Source organism: Falco biarmicus, chromosome 1 (genome assembly GCF_023638135.1).
Source record: "Falco biarmicus isolate bFalBia1 chromosome 1, bFalBia1.pri, whole genome shotgun sequence".
In the NCBI taxonomy this organism is placed as follows: Eukaryota; Metazoa; Chordata; class Aves; order Falconiformes; family Falconidae; genus Falco; species Falco biarmicus.
This window is the reverse complement of record NC_079288.1, coordinates 15,759,187-15,782,300: the sequence shown is the minus strand read 5'-3', so window position 1 is coordinate 15,782,300 and position 23,114 is coordinate 15,759,187. Positions and strand designations below refer to the sequence as shown.

The window sequence follows — 23,114 nt, the reverse complement described above, 5'->3', positions numbered from 1 at the left end:
ACAGCACTGCCACGCTCACAGCACTGCCACGCTCACAGCACTGCCATGCTCACAGCACTGCCACGCTCACAGCACTGCCACGCTCACAGCCGTGCCACGCTCACAGCACTGCCACGCTCACAGCACTGCCACGCTCACAGCCATGCCACACTCACACAACACAGACCAGGCAGGAGGGAGAATTCGTGAGCTCCAACGCCTGCCCCAGGCAGTGACCACAGCACCGGGTCTCAACACGTCCTGACATGAGGCTGGGCCCAGCGGGGCCCCGGGCGGTGCTGGGCACATCCCAGGGCAGGAGCAGTGCCGGTGGCTGGGAGCACCGTGGTAGGTAGCACTGCCCATCCATGATTGTGACCACAGTGCCCGGAGTGAGCCTGGCTGCAGGCTGATGGCCCCTGGCTGGGGCAGAAGGCGAGGGCTGGCCTCGCCACCCAGCCATGCGCCATGCTTCCCCGGGGTGCGGGCTGGGGGAACTGCGCAGACTTTATCCATCATGGACGCTCCACTTTTTCTAAACACATGCTTTTCTACACGTGCTTCTTTAAAAGCAGCAGCAAGTGATTGATGTAACCTGAAATGAGACCGCAGTCCAGGGCTACTGCACTGTTACAGGTTGCTCCCGTTCCACACCCTTTGCCCTGTCCCTGGTTTAGGCACAGACAGGGGACATCACAGATTTACTGCACTGGGGACACAAGGGACTGGCAGCTGGGAAGAGAAACCTGCTCGCCTGGAGGACATTAGTGCAGATAGGATCTGCACCTCACCTGGAATTAATTTCTTGCTGATAGGTAACATCAAATCAACTGACAGTTTCCCACGTTTTGTTGTGAATAGGATCCCAGGAGAGAAGCCAAGGACTGAAAGGCTCCAGTTGATGGGGAAATAACACTTGAACAGGGACAAGCCAAGCGTTACCGCCCTGCTGCACATGGACAGCTGCCAACACCGGGATCTGCATCACCCCGGAAGGAGTGGGAGGGCTGCAGGCTTGGGGCACGGTGTCCTCTGCTGTGTCACAACCAGCAAATCCAACGTCTCACTCAAGAGACTGTCTTGCCTCCGGTTTACCTTGCTTTACCTTCCTTTCATTTCCTTATCAGACTGAGCACCTTGAGTAAGAAAAGTACGTGCTGCACCGCCAGCGCCTTGGCTTTCTTCTTTGCCCAGGGCTGTCTGGTTATGGCTAATTGCTCTGCTTCTTACCTTTATCATTCCATTTATTCTTTATTATTTGTTCCCCAAAAGTCCCTAACAGGGCTCTGAGGCAGGCAGAGTGAAACATGTAGCAAAGAGACAGCCTCAAGCATATTAATATTGTGCAAGGATGATTTTAGTGAGCTCTCTGCCATCCCAGCCCAGCCATTGCTCTGGGGAGAGCAGCTGCTGGGTAAGTGCTCTGGGAGGCAGCACGAAGAAGAGGAACACGTGGCCACCCTCACTGTGGCAGAGCCTTTGTGCAAGGGTCTTCATCCCTGGCAGAAGAAACGCAGGCATGGTGTTGGTGTGAAAGCTTGGGTGGGTAAGTGCTGCCTGGGAGCTGCACTCTCCCATGCACTGCCAGGTGCCGTGTGACACTGCCATCGCCTGTGAGCTGGTCTGACCCTGCCTGGGAGGGGATGGAATGGGGAGACCCCTGGCACCCACTCTATGTCACTTCACTCCATCCCGGAAAGCCTTCCGTGTGCCTGCAGCTTCGGTGGGTTGGATGCAGCAGCCATGCCAGAGCCAGGATCTGGGCTCACACCCACTGCCGCTCTGCAATCCCGCAGGTTTTTACAGCATCTGGGGACGGACTCAGGCAGAACTGCATTGGGTTTGACATTTCAAAGCCAGGAATGCTGTGTGGCCTCCCCAGCTTCTCTGCTTTCTACCAAACCCACACTCGGGGACCTTTATTGGTTTTGTTCCTTTTTGTCACCATTTTCTTTTGTGATTTATTATTTTTAAAACCTCTTAATACATACTTAAAGGTCTTCCTTTCTTCTTGTCCTCTGTTTCAAAACAGCGCTGAAATGTGCAAGCAGCCCCTGCTTTTGGGAGGCCCTAAAAAATCCGTGACTGAAAGCAGACTGACACCACTGCATGGGTTTATAAAGGAATAAAACCAGCTGAGAGTTGGGTAAAGATGCTGTGGGTTTAGGGAGTAACTCCACAGAAGCCAGCCACGTTACACCAAGACACATTTTACCAGCACCTATGAGCCTTTGCATTTACTCACCCCTCAAAACCCCCAAAATGAGAGCAAACATCATGCAGTATCCAGCAGTGGCCGTGAGGGAAAATAGCACAAGTCCTCCAATGTTAGACATGCTCTGCTACTATCATGCAAATACATCTGGTTCAGCAGCTCAGAAGCAGACTTCAAAGGTCGGAGAAGTCATTAGAATCACAGTTCAAAGAAAAAAGTGAGCAGCTGGTCTAAGCCATCTGGTAGGGGACATAAAATGGTCTCTTTCTTCCCCAGTCAGTCTATGAAATTTTCATTAATTGTAGGAACATCTTCCAACATTAACCAACATAATACTGTTAAAAACGTGAGTCTTAATAAATCATCAAAAGTGATGTCTTAGGAAAACAACGTAGCTACAGTCTGGTCGGATTGTTCCTCCCCTGCAATACAGCATGCCATAATTACAGTTTTAGGTTGGTGTTTTCAAAGCAAATTAGCGGGAATTGGATTCCTCAGCTCCTTTGAAGGTCTCAGGGAAGAATGTGGACAGGATGGTTCCCCAGGCTGCAGAGGAATCTCCTTCTGTATTGATTTCAGGAGCCACCTTTGCCTTAAGAACACATGGAGAAGGTGTCCTCCCTGGGCTGCGTGACGTGGGCTTGTTTCTCCTGGGCTGGGTCCCACTAGCCGCGATGCCACTGGGATGTGGCTCAGCCCCAGGAGGACAGACGAGCACCATGCTGTGCCCCTGGACCACGGGGGAAGCTGGCCCTGTTTGCTGTGGGATCCACGCTCCTCCAGCTGCCAGGGAGTGGGGCTGAGGCCAGGCAAATGCTGACAACATTTTACCACCCCTGTCTAAACAATCCCCACCTCCCTGCAGCCCCCCCGGCAGCCATCCTGGCAAAGAGAAATTCCAGCTCCACAGCTCAGCAGAAATCCCCGGTTTAGCTGCTCTGATCTCAAGGCCCCAAGAGCTCCTGGAAATTTATATTCCTGTTGAATATATGGATGACTTCCTTGCAATTCAGGCAGGTGGTTTGATAATGCAGGGATGGTGACAGCTGCCACGGGGAAGCCAAACTAAAGAGAAGCCACAATAGAGAGCTCAAGGGCATGGCAGATACCTGCTGATTTTGTCGAAGTGATGACCTGGGAGCTGCTGCCAGTTCTCCCTGCCTCCTCCTTGCCTTTCAGATTTGTCAGCTGTGTCTCTTCCTCTAAAAGGCAAAATGGAGAGAGTTCATCTTAACCTTATTATAATAAACTGGTCCAAAATTCTCAGCTGAGAATTTTGGGGGATTTCAGTCCCAGGCTTTCCCAGACTCCGCTATTTCTGCCAGTCCTGCCTTTGTTTCTCTTTCCCGGGACTGTCCAAATTTATTGACTTTTACTTCTTAACAGCAGCATTTCAAAGCAGATGAGAAATACCTGAACCTACGAAAATCCCCGATCCTCTGACGTGCTCATCCATCCGGGGAAGTCCATGTGGCTGCACAAGGTGCCTGCATTTTGCCTGTGCCCTGCGGAGCATCCTGTGTGTTACACACCAGTGCCATGAGCGGTGCCATCCTCCTGAGCCACGCTGGTTCTCAGGCGACTTCCGCAGGTCGGAGAGCAAGAGCAGCTGAGCAGGGGACAGTGGGATCAGAAACGCTCCTTGCCCCAGACCTGAGATCAGTGAAGGAGCAGGGGCTGTCCCGAGGAGTCCCCGGCCACAGAGGGGTGCCTGCAGACATGCACATGCAGGTACTCCCTCCCTGGGAAGAGGATTTAGAGAGTGCCCCCGTCTGCACCATGCTACACTTTTACCATTCCCAAAGGTATCTGCAAATTCAGCCCTCGATAGGATACTTGTCTCCCACTGCCTTCCCAGCTGTTTTCCCAAGCTGTGGGCCAGCTGAAGAGACAAACAGTGCTGGCTCCAGGCTTGTTTGCCACTGAACAACAGACACAAATACTTGGAATACTTTCCTAATCTCATTTTCTCATGCAAAGGACTGATGGGTTGTCAGGGATGTTACTCCATGGGACTGGGACGTGGGGATGGGATAGGGCATGTGGGATGGCAAGGGCAAGGGAAGGACCTGGCGAAGGAGCATCCACGAGCCCCCAGCACACCCCCATCAGAGAAAGGGTGCCCGTGCTTGCACCCACCCAGCCTGGACCCCCCCGCTGGGTTCCTTGCGCTGGTTCAGGAGCCCTGGTGATTTAGCTAGTTAGGATAATTCCTCCCCTGCAACGAGGGCCATTAAACCTCCTTTCACACGGGAACGCCCGTAGGCTGGGGTCACCAGCCCTCCTGGAAACAGGGCTCAGGATTCCCAAGCTGTTTCCCCTGGAAGGATTGCTGGCTTTAATTAACATGGCTTTAATCGACTGTGTGCTGGGATTGCAGCCGAGTCTGGTGTGGAGATTTTGGAAACGCTGCTACTGCCTCCCCTTTGCGCTCCTCTCCCCAGGCTTTATCTCCCCAGAGCTGGCAGAGGCTGGATGTTTCCATGTCTGCTTTCCCTGGGAGATGGTGGGACCCAGGGGACACCAGCAAAGCCTGGCTGGTGGCAGCAGAGCCTGCCGACACCTCCCCCTCTATACAAAATAGCACACAGTTGCTTTTTTAGTTGTATATCTAAATCTGTTTTCATCTATTCCATTTTTTCAGAAGAGATGCCATAAATTAACACAGAAAAACTACTTGCCCAGACATGAGCCGGGTGAAGGAGCAGGGGCTGCGTCGTTACCGGTGGGCTAGATCCCCGAGCAGTTCTGTGAGCCCACGGGAGGTGGCTGCTGCTGGAGCGGGGAACACGGGACCTGAAACTGCAGCGACCTGCTGGGAGTTGGAGAGCACGCTCTGCTAGCTGCCGAACCGCCAGCAACCTGCCAGGGATGCGCACCAAACATGAGCTAATCTGAACAAAAATAGGAGTGAAATCATAATTCATATGCATAATTCATACACATAATTTTATCTTTGCTGTATATTCTCCAGGGATGTATTCTAGAAAATGCTTTCTTTCCCCTCCCCTCAACGCTCACGTCCTTCCAAAAAGTGCCATAGATGCAAATCACTGGAGGCAGCAAGAGGTAGTAGCTTTGCTGGGTTACTAAATGAATGCTAAATTTGTCTGAGTTTCTAGCCTACATCTTGGCAAGTTATGCAGATTGAAGCTGTTGTACAGACATGCAGGCTTGTAATAATCACAGGATTTTAATTGCTTTCATTGTGAACCCTGGCTACTGATTGTATCTGCATGGAAAACTGTAACAGTTTGCACTTGCAAATGCTAAAAATGTTAAACAATAATGGCAAATAAGAGATAATTATAGTTATTCTGAAGCAGGGACTGGAGTTAAGACTCCAAGAAGACATCCCGAATGACCAGGAAGTGCTGCCCTGTTTACTGCACAGACTTGAAGCTGCTTTTTCTGTGATGTGAGACCTGCCAGAATTAATTGCTTAATGATTTTCTATAAAATATTTAAGTAATACGGTATCTTTAGCCAGCCCAGGCTGCCTGAATTGCCTGTGTCAGTCTTGCTGGAGGACAGCAGTAGCGTCAAAGCCCTGGCCTGGCACCCAGCACCTGCTAAGTCACCCCATGGGTTTCTTCTGATAATACAACACAGAAAAGGACCAGGGACTGCCTGCCAGGAGGACCACCAGCACCCATGGGTGGGGACCCTGCTGGAAGGGGGCCACATGGGTGCTGTCCCTCAGTCCCCCTGCAAGCCGCAGTTTCAAAGGCAGCCTTTGCAGCGCAGGTCCAGGTTTACCCCATCCAAGCTGGGCCACGGAGGAGCAGATGCTTTTGGCCAGGTCATTTTGAACCGTTAGAGAAAACAGGACTTTTAGAACCGGATTTAGGAAGAGGTTTTGCCCTTGTCGAAGCATTCTGGGCTTTCCTCAAAAACAAAAAAGGCATTTATTTTTTTTCCAGAGCCATGTTCTGGGCTGGGCGCCAGCCGCCTGTGTGCAGGCTGCAGCGGAGGCACGTCCTGGCTCGGTGTCAGCCCTCCGTCCTTCCCTGCCGGAGCAGCCCCAGCAGGCAGCGGGCAAGTGGCATCGCCAGCTGGGAAACTGCACGAGATGGGTGCGAGATTAAACCCCAAACCTGTAATCGAACACTTTGTGGAAAAATATCTGTGTAAGAAGGGATTTCCGTTCCTCTGACTCAGCTTAAGCAGCATAGGGCTGAGGCTCAGGTCACACGTGTGTACCGCCTGGCGTTTCACCTGCTGGTAAACCCCCGAGGAAATCCTTTCACCGTGGCCCGGCAGTGCCTGATGCTGCTCACCCCACACTGCTTGCCGGGGCTGGGGTAAGACGTGGGAAACCCCTTTCCCGATGGCCTCGGTGGAGCATGACACCCATGCAAGGGCCGCTACGGGCAACGTGCACCTGGTGGGAGCGCGCGTCCAGCTCTGCAGATTCCAGCCCCGTGGGTGTGTGGGACTCGGTGGCCGGGGCTGCGGGAACAAAGGGCGGCTTTCACTGCGCTCACCACGCACAGGGACTGCGAATTCCTCGGATGCTTTTATGGGCTGCAACAAATGCACAGGGAGAGTGAGGCTCCCAGCAATCTCCTCCCCCTGAAAGCACTTCATTCACACCCAGGCTGGAAGGAGGTGAAAGAAAAGGCCACGCACATGTTTAAATGCAGGGGGGCCCTACAGCATGAGGGGCTCGGATCTCTCCCCAAAAGCCTTCCCGCCCAGCAGACCCGGGGCGAGGGCACGCAGCCCGGCGAGGGTCTGGGCAAGCAGCTGAGCTGCGGTCAGGCTGCTCTGCAACGGCCATAAATCAACGGAGACGCGTAAGCAAGGGAGGGAACAAAGGACATGGAGAGATGCCATGGCATCTGGCAGGGAGGGCCGTGGTGGCCGCGCCAGAGGATGGCGTCTGAGGAAAGCCTCTGACCAAGTCTGCGAGGGTCCTGGCCCCATGTCTCCCAGCTCTCCAGAGAGGCCAGCGAGCAAGCGCTGCTGTGCTGGGCAGCAAGGGGCACATGGGGACAGGAGACGTGGCAGAGCACAACATCCCGCCTCACCCACAGCCCCCGCAGCGCTCCCGGGGTGCCTCTGCAGCACACTGCGCTGGCCCACCATCGATTTTTCCACCAGGCCACAGCAGGCTCTGGTGCATTTGCTGTGAGTCCCCAGCACTACGACAGAAAGACACGGACTGGGAGGCCACTACAGCAGCCTGCTTCCACAGGCAGGAGGGAACAAGCCACACCAGGGCGGGATAAATGTTCCTCGAGCTTAACCCAGGGCCAAACCCTGCTAAGCAGCAGAGCAGAGCCTGAGGTTGCCCCTCCTCAGGGACGGGGACCAGACTGGCGTTGAGCAGGGCAGCTCCCTTCTAACCCCCTGCACTGAGTGCCAAGACCACCAGTGCTCAGTGCAGGAGAAGCATGGCGCCTGCTGCGGCTGACAGCAGGGCTGGTGAAGGCACTGACCTGATGATAAGCAGTTATTTGTCTCATCGGTAATGAGTTATTACTCAGCCTCAGCTAGAGACACTGCCCTTAAGGGAGGAAACATCTGATCATCTTTTAATAAACACAGTTGGCTCCTGCAAGGCTCCTTCAGCTCCTGTATCTACAAAGCGCTCTGAGACACATGGCTTAGGCACAGACAGCGCTGCTATGAGTCACAGTCTGGGAAAGGGTGTCAGAATCCTTGCTCAATAAATAGAACAAAGCAGGGAAACCTCGGGTGGGCAGGGATGGCACAGCCCTGCTTCCTTCACCGCGTGGCACCAGCCTCCCAAGGATTTACTCGTCGGAGACAGAAAGCGAGATAAAAATGATTTCCACATTTTCTCTCTTCATCTCAAATCTCCCGCAAAAGTACTGCGAGAAGGAACATGTCCATTGGGTACCAGGATTTACCAGTGACAGGCTCTGCTTCCACGTGCTTGGGGAAGATTAACACTGCAATGGCAGTGCCGCAGGCTGGCTTTGCTGGATGGAAGGAGAGCACGGACCTGCAACTTGGCTGTTCCCATGGGAGCAGGGTGCAACACCCAGTCCCTGTGCAGAATGTTCAGTGTAGGGAGGACAGCACTGTCACTTTGTCCCTTCCTGGAGTCCCAGGTGGTCACAGAGAAGGGGGAAGAACATTGTGCCAGGCAGGCAGGGAGCAAAGCTAGCTCTCCCTGTTAACAGTCACAGAATTTCTCATGCAGCTTTACACCATGCTCCTTCTGCAGAAGGATGAATCCTAGGCAACGTCTGGTACACACACATGGAGCACAGCTACCAGAAAACAGCCTGTCTGCTCTTCAGTGCTGCAAAGCTTTGCTTTTGTAAGGCCACATATGGAAGAAATATTCAACATGAGGAGTAACTTGGCTTGTACAAAAGAAAATAATGTGATACTCCCCAACCACAAACTGCACCATTACCTGCAGCGAATGCACACGCACATCTGCAGACACTGTCCTGCACCCAGACCTCCACCCACAGCAGCCAGCACCTCAGACTCCCCTGCGGTCAGACGTTTTCCAAATGCTTGTAAGGCAGGACAGTACCGTATACTGAGTTCACATTTAAATAGCATTTTTGCCCAAACACATCTGGAAACGGTTTCTTTCTCCAGATGTCCCCCACCAGATACATACCTTCCACTTAGTGCCCCAGATCCAGATGTTTCCAAATAGCTTCAGGCCCCCATCGAACCTGAGCAGCCGTCCTGGGGACACTGTTGGCCCCTCCAGCACAGGAACAGTTAACACTCCAAGGCATCATGCAGGACACCTGTGCCTGATGGAAACTAGAGACAAAGTGGAGCCCAGCAATGGAAAAAGTCGAAGCCAAAAAGCTGTGTCAGACAGCTGCTGGGCAGCGGGAGGGGAAGGCAGCAAGAACAGAAAGCTCCATGTTAAAACCTCACCCTGCTCTCAGCTGTGGAGGGAAAGCACTGCTCAACTTCAGGCAGTTTGCACCTTGAGCCCCTGTACAATGCAAAAAATGGTTTAGGGAGAAGGCTGAGGACACAAGATGATACCACTGTCCATTGCAGGGGTTATGGGGAGGTGAGCAGGACTGTTTCATTGCCTAATTGCTAAAGGTGCGAGCCAGAGCATTTCCTTAGCCTGAAGCAGGACTCCTGCTGCAGCAACACACGCAAGGAAGAACCAAACACCCCTTCTACTTGCGTATGTCAGTGCCAGGTCATGCTGTCCTGCCAGGGACCAATTTACACCAGCACCACAGACACTGGATATGTGGCTAGAAGTGGTGCTTTCCCACAAATAGAACTCAGGTTGGAAAAGTTCTTCACCCTAAGTTTGGATTAACAGCCTCCTGTGCTGCAGCTGGCATCCAGAAGCCAGTTTCTTTGCCAGCTGCTTTGACTAAAAGCCCTGTGCACCAAGGGAGCTCAACTACCCAGCCCCACAAGGCTGCAAATGTTTTCTTGGAGCTACAGCATTAATCCAGACCTAGCCAGGCCAGGAGTACAGAGCCCCAATACAGCTGGAGCTTTGCCCAGCAACCACACTTCCAGCTAAAAGGCTGGCTGGGCCTACTGGAGGAGGAACATCATTCCCAGCTCCTCCCCAAAGTTAAAACCACCTCTATTTTTCAGCACTGCCAGGGGTAGGTCACAGCAGATTGCCTGTGCATGACAGCCACACCGCTGCTTGCTTGGGAGTTTTGGGGTCAGCTCATTTTATAGCTGCCTAGCATGAAGCATGTTCATCCACAGCTCACCTTCCCCTTGTTTCTCATGCTAGTGTTGCCATCCCACAGTGCAGCTGCTGCACTCCTGTAGCTGGTACATGCCCACAGCTTTCAAGATCCCAGGAAGGCCACAAACTCAAATTTATGTTGCATCAGGAGCAAGACAGCAAGCTGAAGGGGTTTGTTTAAGGGCACGTCCACAGTCCCTGCAGTGCAAGAGGCATTAAACACACATCAGCTTCAGGCAACTGGCAAGTTTCAGGTCTCACCCCTCTACTGAGCACAGGCAGGAAACCTGAAGGCAAAGCCTACTTTCCTGTGAAGCAGGGAGACACCTTTGAGTGCATACAGGACTCAAACTGTTACCACCCCCAGTCTGTCTGAAGCCATTAAGAGGTTATCCCCAGTGCCTTCATATCTAGGTTACTTGGCACACAAGCATCTCATCAGGGCCACAGCAGGACACACTCCCCTTAACCCTTCCTTCTGGTGCAGTGTTGGAGCCAGGCTAGAGGTCAGCACCAGCACAGACTGGCCACATATGTTCTTCAGGTCAAGTTTTTCCCTCTGCAGACCTGCCTTCTTTGGGTCATCAGCATATTCCAGGGCAGAGAACTCGCAGCTCACTCTCTCCCACTCTCTCTGGCCAAGTACAGTTTTTGCTTGGCACAGCTGGAAATGAAGAAGAAACTAGAGGCTGTTTAAATGTGTCAATTCACCTTTAATGTTTGAAAAAAATAAATGGTATTTGAGCCATTGCAGTTATGAAGGGAACAGATCTTGCTCCACAAGAGACCGTGAACAGGTTCACATTAGACTCATGCTTGGAAAAAAAAAACCCAAAACATTCTCCTTTCAGACCCAGAGCAAAGTTCTGAATAGACAAGACCACAAGAGTGCCCCAGACAGTCCAAGGCACATTACTCCAGTGCAGACATTTCCATCAACATGAAGTTATGACAGCTACATTCTTTCTAGTTACAACATTGTTCTATCAATATTACAAAATTAGGCATACTTTGGATTTTGCACAGAGACAAGAAGGACTTTTACTTCAGGAAGTAGTCAACCTGGGTCAAGTCATCTCACAATGAAGAGCTCCCTTCATTCTGCCCTTTCTCCCCCAGCAGTGACTGACTACCAACACTAATCTCAGACACATTACACTCACCAGCCCAGTGATACTGTCTATGCATTAGTTAGCAAACCAATAAATAGACTTTGACAAGCACCAGCTATTTACTTGCCATCACACAGCATTTCCCCCCACCCAGATAAAAAAAACTTCCTGCAGTGTAATCCAAGAGCCAGTACATACTAAGACAACATCACTGCTGAACCTATTTGAGACCAAGACATTTGTCTGCCTTTGAAGCAGATGTCACATGAGTTTCCTTCACACAAACATCACACGTAAATTTAAACTTCTTGGTACTGTGCTTTAAGAACAAAAGCAGATATCAGAACATGGAGAACAGTCCTCCAGAAATAGCTTATCAGCTACAGAAAATAATTAAAAAAAAAGAGACAGTGGCCACTTACAAGTCTTCCACACGACTAGCTTGGTTTAAGGAGAGCATCAAGTTAAGGCAGTGTTGAGACAACTGGCTAAGAACACACCAAATAGAGCTGTTGTCAGTAGTCACCAATTTGATATCCTACTCCATTGCAGGGATGGGCCACGTGGCTTTAGATATCAGTATCAAGGTCTAAAGACTTCAGCCACAGGATGCCGCTTTCTGCGGCAAGCGGCAGCTCAGGGGGTTATCTGTTGAAGTCTTCTAGACCAGGCTGAGTTGCTTACAAGTCTAGGTCAATGTTTCAGCAGAGCCAAAAATACGGGCACTGAAAGAGAACACCGAGGGTGCCAGCTGCAAGTCTGTTTATCACAGTCCAAGGTGGAGTTCAACTTGTGTGTGAAAGCCACATAATCAAGAGCCACCCCACCAGCTGTCAGGGAAGGTCTAAGTACCTGCACTGAGGTTACTGGGAGAGCCAGCTCTCTACAGTCTGCAGGGTGGGTACAGAGGCTCACACTGGCTTTGCTCCTTGTAACAAGATTAACAGTCTAATAAAACTCAGTAAGGAAGTCAGGGTCTTTTTGGCCTGCCCAAAGTTTTCCCAGCCTCAAAAAAGGAGTTACCACTGAGGGAGCTGTTGTGGAATAGTTTTATTTCTTCCCACGTAAAGGCCATTGTTTAAGCATTTACAGGTTTCCTAGTGCAATACAACCAAAAAAAAGCAGTAACAAAAAAAATGCCGCCTTCTTCCCAGGCAACTAAACAGAAGTAGATTTTTACTGCAACATATACACATTAAATATAGTATACAGTCCATGCAGCGGCATAGCCATGTTAAAGGGAGTTGTGGCTTCAGCCATCAGTGCATTACAGTCCAAATTTCACTTGTTCCTACTTCCTATCCAGACTTGAAGAGAAGAATTGCAACCTGACCCAAGTAAAAATAGATGAAGTGCTTTGTCTCGTGTGTTACATAGCTGCCAAAGTTTCTGCCAACAATGCAGTGCCAAGTTGGGTTGTATTTCTTGTCAAATTCCTGAAGAAAGAGAAGAGAGGCATTAAGGCCAAAAAAGCCCACATGAAAATAGTTCTAAGCACAAACTCTTAGCTGGCTCTGTTCACACACTATCACCTTTCCTCCCAGCTGCAGCACCTCTAGATTCCCCACTGCAAGACACTACTGTATCAAGCAAGGTAGTGACTGATTCAACCAGGCCTCCGCACTGGATTGTTTGAAGGATCCAACAGAAACAAGTGATCTCCTGAGACTTGGAGCACCCATCAGCCCTGGGCAGAAAGAGCAGATGCAAGAGCCCTCCTTGGTACAGTGCTATGCAAGCCCTGCGTGTAGGCTAGCTCAGGGGAATATTTCTCCTCTCCCATTCCAAACCCACTCACAAAAAAAAAAAGATTCTGGCATGTCTGCTCCAGCAAGGCATTTGAGCTTAAAGGTCACCTAAAAAAAAAGGAAGGAGAAGTCTGCCTTCTGCTGTTTGGGACTCTTCTTCACATGAAGGGACAAAGTCTGCATTGAGAATTAGCAGGCAAATTCACAGGCCAGACAGCACACAGACCTAAGAGGTCAGAGGCAAGCAAGCCAAATGCTGGCTTGATAGCCAGCCTTCTCCTATTAGGAGGGAAGACAGGGTTAAAGACCATTTTCCTCCCTTTAATTCATACACAACTCCTAAGGACACCCTTACCTCCCCTGAGACAGAGGCAGAAGAAAAGACTCAACATTCAAGATTAAAGCAAGCATTTGTCCTCAGAAAGCAGCAAAACAGTTTGAGCTCTTTGCAGGTAACCTTTGAAGTAAGGGAAAGGCTTTCTTGCCAGGCCATGAAGGTGTGTCAAATTGCTTCCCTCCTCCCAACACACTCTCAGGATATAAAGGCCAACTTTTTTTGGGTGCCTTCTGTTGCACTCACTTTACAGGCTGCATTGCCCCAAGCACTTTAAGTTAAGTCTTGCCTCAAAGTGATCCAAGAGGTTAGAAGACACCTTTGAATCCTTTACATTCAAGCACAGATTACAAGCAAGTCCCAAAAGCTAGCCCAGGTGCAGGACTGCATTGCATCTGAAGTCATACTTTCCTCCTTCAAAAGCTCTTTGCCTGACCATTCAGAGAAGTGGCTACAGAGGGAACAGACAGCTCCCCAGATGCCATCAGGCATGAGACTTTGAGCTAATTGGCTCCTGCAAACAGGGAGAGAGACCTCTTCAGAAGCCAGGGCAGCTGCTTGCACTGTTTTTGAAGTAGCACCTTTCACAACCCTGCCAGCCAGCACAAGGCCCCATCATCCTTCACACCACCCACCCCAGAGCCAGGAACATGCACAGATACCCACTCTGAATGAAACAGAGCAATCCCACCCTGTACCAGTACTGAAAGCAAGCAGCAGGATCTATGGAGCAAGTCCTACACAGACTGCAGCCAGCTCTTTCTAGGCTGGCAAATCCAGAGGGATAGCACTCCCACTGTTTGTGCAGAGCTTGCCAGAGCAACAGACCTGGCTCTGCTCTGCCACAGCCCTCCTCTGACCTTGGAGAAGTCACTCCATCCTCTTGGGAATAGCAGTAAAGAAGCCAAGAAGAAAGCATCTTCTCCCTCCAAACACGCAAGTAGAAGTCCCAGACACTCAGGCTCATGACAGGCACACATACTCAAGAGCTTCAGGAAGTCTCAGCCAGAGCAGCCCCCTCATCCCGTAGTTACCTTCTTTATATATGCTGCAATGTCCTTTTCTATGTTGTACTTCTCCATTGCCTGTGTAGCACAGTCTACAGCATCTTGCTGCATGTCCTCGGACATGTCCGCATTCTTGATCACAGCCTTTCTGTCAGACATCGTGAACCTAAGGCAGAACATAGATTCCTTTAATCCCTCCCCAAGAAAGGAGAAGCTTCCTGCGCATCAGAGGTTGTCCTTTCTATCACAGGCTGCGTCACAAGCCGATACTAAAAAACCTCACCCTGACCATAACAGGGCTATCAGGGTAGCCTACAGCAGTCCCAGACTAAGGTGCCCCTTTATAGCTGGAGCACTGGCACTGTCTGGAGGTTAGATCAGAGATAGTCCAACATCACCACCTGCATTGAACACAGGCAGGGAAAGCTTACTGTGTGGGAGGAGACGGGATCTGCAGAGAGCCACTGCCCTCATACATCAGTAGGCTACAGCCAAGTTTGCCTTCCAGGTGCACCAGCAGTTTGGAGCATCATCTGTTCAGAGCCCTGCAAGCAACAGATCCCAGACTGTTACCAGCAAGGGAGGCTTCAGAAGGATGTTAACAGCAGCAGTGCTTTACTCCACCCCCTGCCAGGAGTTACAGTTACTGCTGCTAGTTTAGCCTGGAAGGAGTGTTGTTCCACATTTAGCCTATTACCATCCCCTCAGCTCACTGCTGCTTTGCCACAGAAACCCAGACTTCAGCTGTTCCCACGGGACAAAGCTGGTCTGACAAGCCAGAAACAGGGTAACACCACACTGCAGCCTAGAAACAGGGGCAGCAGGAAGCAAGCCCCACCACAGAGCTAGCAGCTAGCACCTGGCAAAGCAGCCTCCCCTATCCCCCCCAGTTTGTGAACCACAACACAGACACTAGAAACCAGCATGGTAGTGCTGCCTGTGACCTTTATGAAACTAGAAAGCAGTGTACTGGAGCAGGGCATGTAGCCCCCTTCACTCTATAAATTAGTTCAGGTGCTTCCTACCAATAACCAAAGCCATTTACACACAGATCTGCATGGCCTTTCCAGGGAGCCATTCAGCAGTGGGAATTTTCCAGTGCAGTTCTCATTTTCCTAGAAAACTGAAATCCTGCAATCCCAGCCCTGCAGCCTTTCTTCAAGCAAAGGCCACAACACACGCCCTGGGGAAGGAGGCCCATGCAGGAGTGTGCCAGCCAGCAGGAGGCCAACACCCCTCCAGGCACCAGACCCCTCACTCCCAAGCCACACGTGAGGCCTGGTGAGGATGCAAACATTATCTGGGGGAGCAGCCAAGCCAAGGTTTGTGCTGAGAAGGACCATAGCTGCTTACCCTGGCAGCAGCTCTTACCAGAGCATATTAAAACTTTGTGGGAATAAGCTTCTTAATGGCAAGGAGTGCCTCCAATTAAGCCTGTAGAGCACCATTATGTTTCCTAAAACCTTTTACAATGCTGTAAGTCTAGAGTGATACTATCAAGCATGTTTTGAAATAGTGAAACTACACATTTTTAGCTTTACTGGGGAGCAAAGAAAATCTGCTGCAACGATTGCTTGCTGGAACAGTCCCAGAAAACTGAAGGAGCAGCTTTGTTACAGCAATTAAAGGAGCCTGCTATCCAGAGAGAAAGAAAATCCAGTTACATAATTGCAGCCCTATGATTACAATACTTCAATTCTTCACTCTGCCTGCAGTTGAAGACTTCTATCGCCACCTTAATTTATACATTTTAGATACAATGTTTAATAGAGCACTGCTATTAACATACCCTAATAGCATCAGGAAGAATGACAGGCACTGAGCTCAAACACCAACAGAGCACACGCCCCTACCACAGCTCTGGAAAAGCCACTTCCAGGCACTTTGCTCCCCTCCGGTTTAAGCCAGTGGGTGTGAGCCTGTGGCCCAGAAACCCTGGCAGGACAAGACAGGGCTCAGAACAGCCTAACCAACTGCCCATACATTTGGATTCACTACCCAGGAATCCAGCAATCCCTTGGAAAAGTCTTTCAAGGGCCCAGCCTACAGGAAAAGGGAAGTAGCAGAAATTCACTTGTGGGTTATTCTTCCAGGAAAGCCTCTTTAGGGAAGAGGGCAACCAAGTCCTCACACACATATGGCCTTTGCACACCTCCACTGCACGCCGAGTTCAGAGGGCATTTGCCATTACATAACCAGCCACTGAGTGACCTGCAAAAAGCATCTTCTTTCCTCATTGTTTAGGCAAGGAGCATCTCAGTGCAGGCCCATGCCGCCAAGGGCCAACAGCGCTATAGAAAAAACTGATCATCCTTCAGTAGAGATGCAAGTGCTGGCCAACCTGCCCTCCCCAGCACCGCACTGCTCCAGGGCACAGCATCCCTCACGTGCCAACCGGGGGCGGGGGAGGGGCGGGGAGGGGGGCGCAGCTGGCAGCATGCTGGGAGGAAGGTCCCCTGCACCCACCACAGGGCAGGGAGCATCTCTGAGCATCACTCCACCCACCCAAATGACCACCACAGAGCAGCCCCAGCCTCAGCTCATTCCCCCATGGGGTTCTAGAGGCAACCTCCCTGTGAGGCAGCCCAGCACCACCATATACACACACACACATTACCCCTAAGCCACAAGATCACACCTGGCCCTCAGGGTCTTGCCACATAAGTCTGGTCCTCTCAAGAAAGCCAAAAAGCCCCAGCACTCAGCCCAGGGCAGGACGGGCCTGGAAGGGGGTAGCAGTACAGCTCCAGCAGCCAGCCCTTCACCAGTACAGGGTCTTGAAGGAGGAACAAAAGACCACAGCCCTGGCAGCTGCTCCAGGGCAGGATGAGGCCATGGGAACGGGATTAGGCCCAAGCTAGCACCCAAGCCTTCCCTCATCCGGGTAGAATGAGGTCCTGGAAGGCGTATGGGGCTCAAGCCCAGCACCAACCCCAGCACAACAGGATGGTGCTTTGGAGGGGATGATGCTCAAGCTCAGCAACCATCCCTTCCCTCAAGGGGGCAAGACGCAGCTTTGAAATGGGCCGAGACACAAGCCCCCACACCCACTCCTTCCCTCCCCGGGCAGGATAGGGCCCTAGAAGCAGGACAAGGCCTAAGCCCTGCACCCACCGCTTCTCACCGGGCCAGCACAGAGCCTGAGGACGGGGACGAGGCCCAAGGCCGGCACCCACGGCCTCGCCCACCCAGGCAGGGGAGGGCCCCGGGACGGGGGTGCGGCACAGCCCCTTCCCCACCAGCGCAAGAGAGGGCCCAGGCAGGCGGCTCCCAGGAGCCGGGCGCATGTGCAGGCCGGAGCCCTGCGTGACCTTCACGGGGGGGAGCCCCGGGGGCGCCCGAGGCAGCGATGACCTTGCCTGTAGCGGGGCCGGCAACGCAGCGGCGGCGGAGCACCGAGGTGGGGCGGGCTCCAGCCGCCGCCAGTAGCCCCCCCGCCCTGGGGCCCGAGCCGTCTCCTCCCCCCCGCCCAAGGAACGACCGGTGTCAGGCGAGACGTAGAGGCCCACGCCCCCCCGGCCGGCGTCGCTCACCTTCACAGTGACAGAGCCACCCCGCGAGGGTGAGGCACGGCACCGAGGAAGAGAAGGTGGGAGGAGGCCCGGACCCGCTCGCCTCAGCCCGCTCCGCTCCCTGCGCCGCGCCGAGCGCTCTGCGCCTCGCCGCCGCGCCGCGCTCAAATACCGCCCCGCCCGCTGCGGCGCGCGGCCCGTCGCTCCCGCATTGGCTGCGCTGCCCGGCACGCCGCGCCCCTATTGGCTGTTCCGCGGCGCGGCCCGCCGCCCCGGCCCGTCCGCCCGCGCTGTTCTGCCTACATCCTGTTTCATCCCACAATGCCTCGGGGCGAGCGCGGGGCGGGGCGGGGCGGTGCCTCGCGGGGGCAGGGAGTAGTCCGGCGCTGTGAGGGGCAGTGGCGGGGGTGCGCGTCGCCCTGACCCCTTGCCGGGATGAACCCCCTTGGCGGACTCTCTGCTGCTTAGGGGGCCGTGGTTCCTCTGCGGGGGTCCCCTCTGCCTTGGGGCCCTGGGTGGTAACCCTGACTCCTGCGAGTGATCCCCTGCCTTGGGGAGACCTGGTTCCCTTGTGGGTAACCGCCTGGGGAGGGCCTGATCCCTTGGGGGGAACCTTGCTGCTGGGGTGGGCCTGGCTCTACCCTTGTACCAGGTGTGACAGGGATGTATGTCTGGTGGCAGACCCCAGAGCCAAGCCAAGCCCCACTGCCAGCAGTCCTGCAGCAGGGTACCCACCAGGGTGGTGGGCAGTCAAACCCCGCACTGCCTGTTCTGTGCAGACCTCAGGGTGGGAAACAGTGGAGGAGACTCACACTTGTAACCCTCTGCTGCTCACACAGCTGCCTGTGGGGTCTCGCAGGGTCCTGGCATGCAGGTGTGACACCAATGCTGCAGCCACTTGGCTTTCCCGCACGGGGCTCCTGCCCTGGATAAATGTGCTCCAGGCATACACCTGCCCCCAGGGCTGCCCCTGCAGGCCCATCTGTTAAACTGGCCACCAGCCAGCTCCCATTTTGGTTGCTCCATTTCACTTGAGCAGAGGTGCCAAGAAATCCTTTGCAGAAGGCACCTGAAGAAAAGCCCAGCAAACCAAAAAAACTCCCAGTTCCCATGTCCCCATTTCCACACCACCGTGCATGCACAGCACTGCCTGGTATGACCAGCAGCGAGATGGAAACAGCGCTTGCTGGGCTCAGCTGGCGCTTAATGAGACCAGTTTTAATTGCGTGTGTGGCCTTAAGAACCAGGGAGACCTCTTCGAGTACTGAGATCTATCTAATTTGATTGCTCAAGGAAGAGAAGGCTACAGCTGATAACAGCACTCGGGGGACAGGCTGGAGTTCACTCCTCGGCTGTGCTTTTGCCTTGCGAGCAGGCAGTCTGGGAATGGACCAATCCTTTTTGCGAATGAAGTGGATATTTCCTGGTGTGACCTTTGCAGTTTCTGAGATACTGGTCAAAACTCCCAGCAAATAAAATATTTACTATCCCCAAATAGGTCTGGACCTAATCTTCAGCCTTAAGATAGCAGAAGCCAGAAGGCAGCAGAAAAGCAAGTGAGGACTACCACCGCAGGGTGCGGCACTAAGTTTGTAAGACTACCACTGGCAGCATAGGACCTGACCTTCAGCCTTCAGATGGATAATTTGAGGGCATCAGCATTCCCTTGGAGCTAAATGCTCCAAGCCTGGGTGCACGGGCTGGGGAATGGCTGCAGGTTGCCTGCTGGCTGGTCAGCACTGCACACATGGGAGCTGCAGTCATCCTGGGGCTGCACCAAGCACCGCTCTGGTCAAGAAGTGAAGTGTCAGTAAAAAAATATGTGGTCAGAGTGGAGGGTTGGGCTGCAGCTGTCAAATTACAGAACCCTCTGTGTCGCTCTGGGAATTAACTGATGGTCACTTTGAACCCCTGGAGCAATGTTCTTGCTTTCTCTTGCAGGCTGACTTTTCTTGCTCCCTCTGCAGGACAGGAGAGCTGACAGTGCCCATCCTGCTGGGATGCAGGTGATGCCCTGCACCCACTGACATGTGCTGGGTCACTACAGGCCACCCCCAGCCGGGACCATGCCTTCCTCTCTTTTGGATGCCAGTGCTGATGCAGTAACAGGCTCAGCTACAGCCCTTTATGAGCTTCCATCTCAGTGGCATTGGGACTAAATATTTTCATGATGATGTTTCCAGAGGCTCCACATGACCGGAGGGAGCTGCAGGTGCTGATCTCAGGGCTGAGGCGTGGGAGAGGCCATGCCCAGGCAGATAATGGGCAGCTGCCAGAGCGAGACCTACTTGAGAGAGGCAGGAGGTTGGAGTCCCCCTGGGGTGCCAGAGATGGGGAGCCCACAGGGAGCCCCAGGAGTGGTGATGGGGCAGACCCAGGTCCCTGTAGGCTGTGGTCCAGGCTTGTCCAGCCGGAGCAGGCAGGCTCCCCTATGCTGTGCTGCAAAGCAGCAGAGCTGGTCATCCCGGGAGGCTCCCAGGAGTGCCGGGCTGCGAGGGCAGCAGCTCTGCTCAGGTTGGCTGCACGCCGCTTGGCTGGGCTATTTATAGCTCTGCCAAGTCCCTGTTGAGGCAACAGATCTGAATCTTGTGAATCTTTTTTATGAGCATCCCAGATTGGGAGGCACAGAGCCTTGGCTCTCCCCTTGCCAGGCCAGGCCAGAGCCGTGGTTTGCATCAGGGTGGCAGCACCATGGGCACAGAGCCTGGCTATGGCCCCGTGAGGCACGCGGACAGCCCGGCTGGGCTGGAGGAGGCAGCTCCCTCCCTCCCAGCACTAAGCTGTGGAGAAAGCCCTCCGCTTTTTCTCCTCTGAGGAGCTCTGGTATCTGGCAAACACAAACCCACTCTCACAGTGCTGCTGCCGTGGGTGAGCCAGGCCTGTGGGTCGGGATGCCATCACCCGTGGCAGAGCCAGGTTGCCCAGCGTGTATTGCCACGCCATCCCAGACTAATGAAGGAGCTTCATTAGTGGGGAGGGATCTGAGCTGCTGTAAGTCAGATTTCTGTTCCCACTACCATGAGTTTCTACTTAATGCTCATGTGTGATACAGTGATAATCACCAAGTCTGGTTTTATTGTACTATTAATCTTGAGCTGAGGCAGCTGACAGGGGCTCGGCAGGTTTTAAGGTTAGAGGCAGCTGCTGAGCGATGCTCGTCCTGTCTGTCCTGCACAACAGGAGCCCCAGGCTTGCCCATGAGGACTCCTGTGCTCCTGCTGTTTTCCCGGTGCAAGCGGGTGCAGAAGCAGTGCTTGCCTCCCTCCTGCCCTGCCTGTCCCAGGGACACCCGTGGGTGCCATCAGCCCAGGGCGGGAAGGAGCTGCCCTGTGGACCCAGATGCAAAGAGACAAGGTATAAAACAATGGCCATGAACCCAAATGGCTACAGCCAATGGTCCACAGAGCTGGCTTCAGTGTGGGTGGTTGCTTCTGTCATCCCAGTGTAAGCCCATCCCAGTTACATGCTGCCTCCTTCCCCAAAGCAGTTGGCAGTGAGAGGAGGTGCAGGAGCCCCATTCCTGCCCAGCACAGCCCTGGCCATAGCTGCTGCCGGGTGCTGTGGACTCAGCACTGCTCTTTGCACATCAAGGAACACAGCCTTGATGGAAGAAAGTGCTTCAAATGCCACGGAAGGAGATGCGTTCCTGAATCATGACAAAAAGCATTTATTTATAAATTCCTCTGAGTGCACTATATAAGGCACTTCACAGGAAAAGGGCTTGGCGGTGAGGAGCAGTTTGCCATCTAAGGCTGTGCTCCTCCTGCCCTGTGGCTGCACGCTTCCCCACAGGATGCATTTCCAATCCCAGGCAATTTTAAGTCAAAAAACACAGACTTTGTGCACAGCCATAATAAATGCAGAGGTCTGGGAACCAAAAGCTGGGCTGACAGTGAGGCTGCAGCATCACACCAGCTCTGCTTCCATGCTGCGCCTCCATAGTAACAACCCCCATAGGAGATTTTTCTTCTTTAACCTACACCCGCTTTGCTACAACTTAGCCAGTTACTTCTGCTCTGCCCTGTCACGGACATAGCACATGGATGTGTTTTGAAGCATGTGCCCACAGCAGAAAACTAGAAATGTTGCTTTCATCTCCTCTCCCTGCAGGATTTCCTTCCCTCTCTCCTCCAGCGTGTCTCCTGCACCTCTGCTTGACTCCTTGCTCTTCTCCAGGCTCCATCGATTGCTTTCTTTTCCCAATAATTGATAAAAACAACAGCACCAGGAAAGTACCTTATTTTATTATTCCCCTCCTTGCTCTCCCCACATGTCCTGAGGGGTGTGGGCATAGCAGTGACACCCAGGTACCTCAGAGCAGGGCTGCTACTCCCCACAAAGTGGACTTTGGCCATTTCACCCTACCAGCACAAACCCCCTCTGTCAGGTCCTGCCTGCTGCAGCTGGAGTGTGAACATCACAGCCAGGGCGGCTGCGGGTACTCTTCCTCATCGCAATCACCAATAATCATCCTCCTGTGGCTGATGCATCGAGCAAAGTGCTGGCAGCTCCCGATCTCCTTGCGGAGATACGCTGCAAAGCAGCTGCACAGAAACGAGATGCAAGCATGAGAGGGCGGCACTGCCGGCAGCTCAGCCCGGTGTTCAGCTTCTGCCAGGGGAAAAGCCTTGCAGAGTCTGACCCCTGGCAAATTGCATGGCTCTCCCCTGCAAGTGACAGCCTGTCCATGAGGCACCCATGGGGTGGCACGCACTGCCCAGCGGGATGGCTCCGCATGTGGCCAGGCACCCCAGTGACCTGCCATCCTGGCACCCACATTGTCCTGGGGCAGGATTCAGCCAGCTGCTCCTCCTGGGTGCTCATATCCCAATGCCAAAGCCTGGAGCCTGCCTTGGGCGAGGGGAGCCAGACCTGGCCCTTCCTCATTGCTGAGGTCCCCAGCCACCAGCTCTCCGGCTGCTGGAGCTGGGCCCCTCGCCGGCCGCAGCCACCCCCCAGGCTGCCCAGTGCGTTATTTTTTACCAGGAGTCAATTGTTTTGGCAAGTGTTTTGCAAACTGCATTATGGAGGGTTTGCTATCAGTCCAGGGCTGCTTTGATCAATCTTGTTTGCGAAGCAGTTTTCAGTGCCCTGGTTAATGTACGTGATTATCTCCCTGAATCCCTGCTATAGAACCTGAATAAATCCTGTGGAAAAAGAAAATGCGCTGTAAAAGGAAACGCTCTGTAAAACTCCAGCGGGAGCTGCGACCGCTGATGCCGAGTGTTTGATCGCTGTAAGCGGTTGGTTAATGTCAATATCAGACCCCAAGTCCCCCAGTTTATTGTTCACAAATTTGGGATGATAAAGCATTTTCACTATCTGCCATCCTCTTCCCTGCACAGATCCAGTCTGGGAGCATTTCGGTCCCCCATGGATTACTCTCACATCCCATGGGGAATGGGAACCAGGTTCTCCCTGTGACTGGCACTCTGAGCACCTCGTCCCCATGCCTGATTTGCAAAGGCTTAGTCTGGAGTGAGACCAGAGTGCATAAATACCAGCCCTGGGGCTGTCCCCCATGTC

General features: G+C 53.2%; 1 protein-coding gene across 2 annotated transcripts; it reads right to left on the bottom strand.

The window, feature by feature from the left end:
- Positions 1-12,020: 12,020 nt before the first annotated feature.
- Positions 12,021-17,768, bottom strand: DYNLL2 (dynein light chain LC8-type 2). Of its 2 annotated transcripts, XM_056351041.1 has the most exons (3): positions 17,610-17,768; positions 14,104-14,242; positions 12,021-12,423 (listed from the first exon to the last, which is right to left on the bottom strand). In XM_056351041.1, the coding sequence occupies exons 2-3, from the start codon at positions 14,233-14,235 to the stop codon at positions 12,286-12,288; spliced, it is 270 nt and encodes an 89-aa protein (XP_056207016.1). In that variant the 5' UTR covers positions 14,236-14,242; positions 17,610-17,768; the 3' UTR covers positions 12,021-12,285. The 2 variants fall into 2 exon arrangements, with proteins under 2 accessions (XP_056207016.1, XP_056207007.1); XM_056351032.1 differs by lacking the exon at positions 17,610-17,768 and having other exon boundaries at positions 14,104-14,256.
- Positions 17,769-23,114: the final 5,346 nt, after the last annotated feature.

What these genes read in the sequence shown, in the direction of transcription:
- DYNLL2 (XM_056351032.1), bottom strand. Translation starts at nt 14,256, where the DNA reads ATGTTCTGCCTTAGGTTCACGATGTCTGACAGAAAGGCTGTGATCAAG. An exon ending in TTGCAGCATATATAAAGAAG is followed by an intron (nt 12,424 to 14,103) that starts GTAACTACGGGA and finishes CTCTTTCTTCAG; the next exon opens with GAATTTGACAAGAAATACAA.